The sequence below is a fragment of the Penaeus japonicus genome, unplaced genomic scaffold (assembly GCF_977035675.1).
Source record: "Penaeus japonicus unplaced genomic scaffold, GWHDUDI00000001_assembly GWHDUDI00000014, whole genome shotgun sequence".
NCBI lineage: Eukaryota > Metazoa > Arthropoda > Malacostraca > Decapoda > Penaeidae > Penaeus > Penaeus japonicus.
In genome coordinates, this window is record NW_028234416.1 from 13,621,394 (window position 1) to 13,628,893 (window position 7,500).

The 7,500-nt window shown below is 39.3% G+C and overlaps 2 protein-coding genes across 3 annotated transcripts in view; one reads left to right on the forward strand and one right to left on the reverse strand.

The window, feature by feature from the left end:
• Nucleotides 1–2,923, forward strand: part of Ufd1 (ubiquitin fusion-degradation 1-like) — a 4,030-nt gene extending 1,107 nt beyond the window's left edge. The window contains exons 2-4 of the mRNA XM_043005065.2: nucleotides 947–1,067; nucleotides 1,387–1,541; nucleotides 1,855–2,923. Coding sequence (XP_042860999.1) covers nucleotides 947–1,067; nucleotides 1,387–1,541; nucleotides 1,855–2,487 — 909 coding nt within the window. The 3' untranslated portion in view covers nucleotides 2,488–2,923. The remainder of the gene's footprint in view (nucleotides 1–946; nucleotides 1,068–1,386; nucleotides 1,542–1,854) is intronic.
• Nucleotides 2,924–3,573: 650 nt separating this feature from the next.
• The window catches only part of LOC122246486 (alkaline phosphatase), a 16,348-nt gene continuing 12,421 nt past the window's right edge, over nucleotides 3,574–7,500 (reverse strand). For both annotated transcript variants that reach the window (XM_043005064.2, XM_086543959.1), the window contains exons 4-11: nucleotides 7,172–7,361; nucleotides 6,895–7,070; nucleotides 6,525–6,744; nucleotides 6,159–6,292; nucleotides 5,869–5,985; nucleotides 5,666–5,747; nucleotides 5,066–5,287; nucleotides 3,574–4,831 (exon numbers count right to left, since the gene is read on the reverse strand). In XM_043005064.2, coding sequence (XP_042860998.2) covers nucleotides 4,611–4,831; nucleotides 5,066–5,287; nucleotides 5,666–5,747; nucleotides 5,869–5,985; nucleotides 6,159–6,292; nucleotides 6,525–6,744; nucleotides 6,895–7,070; nucleotides 7,172–7,361 — 1,362 coding nt within the window. In that variant the 3' untranslated portion in view covers nucleotides 3,574–4,610. The remainder of the gene's footprint in view (nucleotides 4,832–5,065; nucleotides 5,288–5,665; nucleotides 5,748–5,868; nucleotides 5,986–6,158; nucleotides 6,293–6,524; nucleotides 6,745–6,894; nucleotides 7,071–7,171; nucleotides 7,362–7,500) is intronic.

Below are 7,500 nucleotides of genomic sequence, written 5' to 3' on the forward strand. Positions count from 1 at the left end.
ATACTGGGGGTTCTTGAATGCATAAACCTAATGCCTCAGACGCTTGTCCCGGGCGTCTGACGCGAAAACCGCAAAACATGTCATCACATCAACCGGCTCCAATGGGGCAAGAGATGCATTTCAAAACAGAGACGAATTAGAAGATTCAGTTAAACTGATACGATAATATCTATGATTTTCAAGCACCATTAATTCCCAGATTGGGTAATGCTTATTGAGATCATAAGATGATTCAATAAAACTTCTCTTACCCTCTGTTTATGTACAGATCCCTTCCATATCTCTAAATCATCATGGTAAATGTAAGCAAAACAAGGTTAAGAATTTCACAGAATCAGCAGAGTTGCACCAACTACTGCAGCAAACCATGGTTGTATTTATTTGGAGAATCCCAATCTCTCTTGCATGTGTCTATATAACACTGAGCTTGGAACTATGGGGACGATTTGCTACAAAATACAGATAATCTCACTTTAGTGTATGTATATTTCATCATGGAAGGAGTTGAGAGAGAGAAGGAGAGAAAGAAGAGAGGGAGAGAGAGGTGAGAGGGAGAGAGAGGTGAGAGGGGGAGAAGGACAAAAGGGAGAGAAAGATAATAGGGAAAGAAAGGTAAGAGGGAGAGAAAGAGAAAGAAGAGAAGGAGGGAGGCAGGCAGAGGGAGGGAGAGAGAGGAAGAGAAAGAAAAAGGGAGGGAAGGAGAGAGGGGAGAGGGAGCTCACTTTTAAAATAAAGAATAACTAATAATAATTTCATATTTATTCCTTATTCTTCGAACACTTGCAAGTTTTCATTTTCTAGATTAGCAGACAAATTCCTTGCCACCTAATCTAGATTAATCCCCATCAAAAGAGGTGCCAAAAAAATCAGATTGTGTGTCTGTGTTTATTTGTCATTATTATTATTATTATTGTTAATGTATTTATTATCTTTTCCATTTTTACAGTTTAGCTTCAACATGTTTGGGGAGCCCCTGCAGCCCCGGCCCTTCAACACTCAATACCGATGCTATTCGGTATCCATGTTTCCCGGCGCGGACAAACAGTCGGTGGAAAACGGTGGCAAAAGTAAGGGGATTGTTATTCGAGACTTAATTTCCACTGAGACTCATTTTGCGTAGAACTGATCTGATGGATTACCATGTCTGATTTTGTTTTTGTGTTGTTTTGTATGTGCCTTATATTTTCTTTTTGATGTACAGATATTTCTACATTTGGTGTTTTTATTATCTTTATTATTTAAAGAAGTACATTTGGTGTTTTAGTATTATCTTCTTTATTATTTGATATTTGTTATTCATTTAATTATCAGTTTTTGTATGTGTTTATTTATTCATTGTTCTTTATATGTATGTATCCATTATTTATATTGAAACTTTCATTACAGTTATAATGCCACCCTCAGCTCTAGATGTTTTGACACGTCTTAACATTGTCTACCCAATGTTATTCAAGTTAACCAACCGTCGGGCCAATAGAAATACACACTGCGGTGTTTTAGAGTTTGTGGCTGATGAAGGAAAAGTTTATATTCCTTATTGGGTAAGTTGTATGCAATTGATCTGTAAACTTATTTTGAAGAAAATACATGAACAGTAAAAACTTTTGACTGTATAAGATTCTCATTGTGATGAAATGTTCAAGTGATTCTAGAAATATTTTTACAGAGCAGAATGCATTTATTTATAATGAGTGTTTGTATTTGAAAATTTCAACTGTGCTCAGGGGACATACTCTACCATAATTTATTAGGTTGAAATAGCATAATGCTTTTGTACCTCCAAATTACACTGTTTGTATGTGTAATGTCAAAACCTGTTGGCATTCTCACTTAGACTTTCGGTTCCATAAACAGATGATGAGGAATCTGCTGCTGGATGAAGGGGATCTGATCCACATAGAGTCAGTGTCGCTCCCAGTGGCCACCTTTTCCAAGTTCGAACCTCAGAACGTTGAGTTCCTCGACATCACAAACCCTAAAGCTGTTTTGGAAAATGCGCTACGAAACTTTGCTTGCCTAACAACTGACGACGTTATCGCCATTAATTACAACGATAGAATATATGAAATGCGAGTCCTAGAGGTCAAGCCAGGGAGTGCTGTCAGCATCATTGAATGTGATATGAACGTGGAATTTGCCGCCCCAGTGGGTTACCAAGAGCCAGAGAGAATGGACAGCGCAGCAGCCATGCCAGAGGATACCGAAGAGGAGATGCTACCCGAACCCACAGGTTTCTACTCCTTCCAAGGGTCAGGCAACAGATTAGATGGCAAGAAGAAGAATCTTCAACTTCCCCAGGAAGAACTTCTTAAAAAATTGCCCCGTCAACGTGGAATTCCCGATTACGATTATGAAATAGGTTATATCAGATTCTGGAGAAAGTTACCAAAAGTGAACAATACTGAAAATAAACCAGAAGAGCCTGACGAGTTTGAATCTTTTGCCGGAGAGGGTACGTCTCTGCGACAAGCAAAGTCTAGAAAGTAAGCATTTTTTATTTGTATTTATTCCTCTAGCAAATTTTAGCAAGTTTTCTCCAAAGAATAGATTTTGTAAACCAAATTTATAAGCCTCCAGAGATTTTTGAACCAGTGAAATGAAGAGTAAATCGAACTTGAAGACGATGCCCCTCCTGCTTCAGACCAATCGGTTCCATAAAGTCACTCTAGCCGAGTGATAACCCTGCACAAAATTTTGGAAATAGATACAAGAAAGCTTTTATAATGGTTCATGTAGAGAAATAAAGTGTTTACGTGATTTTGATTTTGATTTACTCGTGTGTTTATCAAGGTTCTTATTCGCCCAATTTTGTTTTGTATTTCTATATTAGATAGTAATATAATGTCAAACTTGTTTTTCTTACTTTCGTTATATGTGTTTTGTTATACATGCATTGTTATTTATCATTAAAATGGAAAGAAAAGATGTATCTGGAAAGTATTTTACTTTTTCAAAAACTTATATTATAAATATGAGATGAATATTTGTTGAACATGCATACTAAAAAAGAAAGAGATAATAAAAATTTGCAAGTTGATGTAGAAACAAGAACATTTACTTCTTTGTTTGTCATTTTTTTTAGAGTATTGAGGAAAACTACACATTCATCTTTTGACAATTGAAAAATATAGATGAGTGACAGATTTTTTATAATGCTACGAGACCTTTCAGACAATACTTAGACTGAGATAGAAGAAAAATTATCTTGTATAATGAAATGGAAGATAAAAACAATACTATTAAGTGTACATAAAACACATTGGAAATAAGTATTACATATTTTGAAATGCTGAACACCCATCAATCCCAACACATAAAAAAAAAAAAAAAATAAATAAATACCATAGGAATCTTTGTCTTGATCTTTATCTTTCTGGTTACTTTTTTTTTCCTGTGGATTTTATGAAAATTATCACTGTTAAAAAAAGTAAAGGAAGATAAAGGAGTTTACTAACTGTACAAATTACAACTAGTTTAAATACCTTGTTTATGTTCAAAATTTTTGCCTAAGCACTGAAAAAGATTTCAAGTGTTTAAAGTTTGATGTAATGCGGGATAGTAAAATGTTAAAAACTTTTTCAATATTTTATTTAAATCAGTTTGGACAAAATATATATATATATATTACACATTTGCAAATATCCTAGTATTTTATCAGGAAAAAGCACAATCAAAGGATCATAATGATGTGAAGATGAATAAATATATGTTGTTTGATACTAATGAAAGCAATAATCCAGTGATATAATGTAAGGATATTGTTTGAATAATAATTAGTTTTACCTGCCACCAAATATCACCACATTCATCAAAGCTTCTTGTAAGAGCTGAATGTATAACATAGCTGTTGAATGTCAATTTAGTGTGTCACTGCTATTTTTATTGCAGAGAGTTGCAGAAAATATAAAGGGTCACTGGTAACATTAATATACCAAATTATTTTCAATAATAAGGTATATTTTTACTAACTTGTTTTTTATTTCATTTGACCCATGATTTTTATATCGATTCTTCATAAGCTACCTCAACTCCTGCCTACATAATTCCTGAGACAGTAATATTCATACATGCTCTTGTAAGACTTAAGATTTAGATAACTAATAAAAATCATCATAGCACCATTTTCTTAATATTAAAAAAATATTTGGCCCCTCGGAAGTAGTAGCACCATTGAACAGTTGACAGTTGTACCTAAGGTAAGAAATGCATAACATTCACAGTAATTATACAAAAAAAAAGAATGGTCAAGGACATCCCCATACACGGACATTGTTCAAGATGAAGTACTGACTCTAAATCTTGAATTATTTCAGAAACTCACAAAGGGTCTTATTCTTCATATCTTCTGAACAAGGAATGTAAATTGGGTATAAATTCATTACTTTTCGGGGATTCATGGCAAGTGCCATAGTTGGAATTATGATGTGGGATCTAATTTAATATATCAATATCAAATATCAATTAGCTGCTGCCATTATTCTTAAAATCCCCAAAGTTATCAAAATAGATGCATTGATCTTGGAATTACTAATGTGTTAGTGATACGGGAGATAAAACCACATATCCAAATTTGTTGGACATGAAGCGGAAGTGGCACACTCAATGCCCACTCAGTGCCGTAGCCACAGAGCAGAGAGCAGAGCCACAACCACTCCAGGAAGGGAAGCGACTGTAGATCCACCAGCAGTAGTTGTCTCTATTCCCATGGTGGTCAGAGTAGTAGGTTCATCCTTACAATGGTCTTTATTAGCACCAATACATGCCGCATATGCCATGGCGTGGGCAATGTAGTTCTGCTCGTGAAGAGTGTGGAACAGATGTGCCATAGGACCTGTCGAAAGTTTTTAGATTAGGTGAATCAGCAAATACGATAGAATGGACAAAGCAACTACGCTCTATATTAATTATTTTAAAATTTTCTTAACAATCTTAATTTTTCTCTATATTATTAGTCCAGGAGCTGCTAATTATACCACTAGATTGACTCTTCAAGGTTATGGAATCTGCCAACTTATCGCATAAATACAGGATTGTGTGAAATTTCTTTCAAGTCGAACAAACGTACCATTAGCATAAATAGCAACGTCATCACCACCGTGGGTCTCGGAGTCCCTGGGTACAGCCGCTAGCTGAGTGTAGTCCCATCCCGTGGCCACTTCCTGTGTGATGTTCCAACGGGAGACCTGGTACTCTTCCTCATCCTCCTTGACGGTGTAGTTATAACCAGGGCCGTTGGCGTACATGAGCGTGGTGTAAGGCAGGCCGTCGTCACCCATGGCGGCGAGACCTGCGGGGATTACGAGCCCATCAACACGGAAAGTTTCGGGGGGGATCACTAGCTGGATGAACCTCATTTTTGACATGATTGTATCTTATCACAATATGGATTTGTCCTTTTTCCAAGGCCAGAATGCTAGATATTTATTGATATTTCTTTCGTCAGACGTTAACTTTAAAACATATGTGTGTGCGTGTGGGTTCGTGCTTGACGTGTGTATGTGTGATTGAAAGTGGGTATGCGTATGAGAGAGAACGCACGCGCACGTGATACTGTGTGTGTGTGTGTGCGTGTGCGTGTGCGTGTGCGTGTGCGTGTGCGTGTGCGTGTGCGTGTGCGTGTGTGTGTGTGTCCATTATACATTATACGTCTATGTACATTCCTTACCAATAATTTCCTGACCACGATTGGGGTAGCCACTGATAGACATGGTGTGCGCATGGTCGGCAGTGACAACGATCATCGTGTCCTGTAGGAAGGCAATACATTAGGATGGCCAACACCAAGTTCACGAACGATGTCTGCTCGAGTCATCTGTCTGACAAAATCCGCTTTAAAAGCCAGAAGGGTGAAGTGGATATTTCACCTACCTCTTCATTAGTGAGGGACAAGGCTTTTTCCACAGCTTCATCCATTGCCACGGCCTCGTCAAGGGCGCGGTGAGCGAGAGTATCGTGGTGGGCGTGGTCAATGCGGCCGCCCTCAACCTGCACGTAAAGAGCTTTATCTATGAACTCAGTCCGTCGCAAAATATAAATTATGCATCACCGAAACTACTATTTACATCACCGAAGCTATTATTATTATGCGCTCAACCTTGAAGAGATTAGCGTGCAAGCTGAAAGCCTATCTTTATCTTGCATGCACTCGTCTGCCTCACCAGCAAGAAGAAGCCCTTGTCCCCGGCTGACAGGATGTTGATCGCCTTCTCCGTCATCTGGGCCAGCGTGGGCACGTCCAGGCCCAGGTTCTTTTTCTCGTGCTCGTAAGGCATGTGGCCGTTCGAAAACAGCGCTGCCAGAAAAGAGAGGCCGTTAGGAAGGACGCTTGCTCTTTCGCCGGAAGTCCAAAGGGGGGGGGACTGGATTCATTTGTTAGTAATGCAATCGAGTTAGTTTAGTTTGAGTGAAGTCTTGGTTATCATTTAAGACTGCGTCATGTTCGTATTGGGAAAAATATTATTCCATATACACCTTTCTCATCGGAAACCATGACATAGTCACAAGGAATAAAGTGTCAATCTTACCAAGGAGGTATTCGATGCTGGAGGAATCGACATCATCCATTTCTGTTTTACTCCTGATGAACTGGTGGTTGACTCCGCTGTCATGCTTCCTCTTTAGCCAGTCACTGACCAGGTTCCGCCCGTCCTTCCTCCTGCAGCTGGCCCACTGGTTATCCAAGGGGTCGTTGGGTCTGTCCGTGGCGTTGGTGTCGAAGTTCTGGTAACCGCCGCCCATGATCACCTGTAAAGACAGTGAGTTAATGGTCTGCCTAAGATTTAAAAAATAATGATCTAAAAAAAGCCTAGACTGTAAGAATAAATAATAAAAAAGAAGGATGTACAAAGAGCCACCAACTCCCGTGGGCGCGTAAAGCAGCCTTCACGTCCTTACGTTCAGAGAAAAGCCGGGATCTTCCTCGACGAGCTGCCTTGCAATGTCCTTCAGTTCGGGGCATTTCTCCATGTCTTCGCTTGTAATGCTGCCGTCACACTCCCAGTCTCGGTTGGCGACGTGGGCATAGGTGGAGGCTGGCGTGGCGTGGGTCACCCTTGTGGAAGTCACTATACCTGTTGGCAAAGGTTGGCATTCATTCCGAATGTATTCCCTCGTGTTTTCATGTTTAAGTCATCCTTATCACCCAAACACGCTGCAACCTAATCGTGCATACCTGTCCTCTTTCCGGCATCTTGAGCCCACTTGGCAATGGAATAAACCTTGTTGTTTTCAAACATGGTTTGGCAGTCATTGTATTTAATGGAAGCGTCGAAGCCTATCGTCTTGTAGTTTGTCTTGACGCCGGTCAGGTAAGCCGTGCCCGTCCCGGCGCTGTCTGGCACTTGCTTATCGACGTTGTATGTCTGGAAAGGATTGGTTACGTGACATTAGATGCTTTTTGTAGAGGCGCTTTATTGCGGTCCTTTAATGAATATAAATGTTTTCTGCACACACACACACACACACACACACACACACACACACACACACACACACACACAC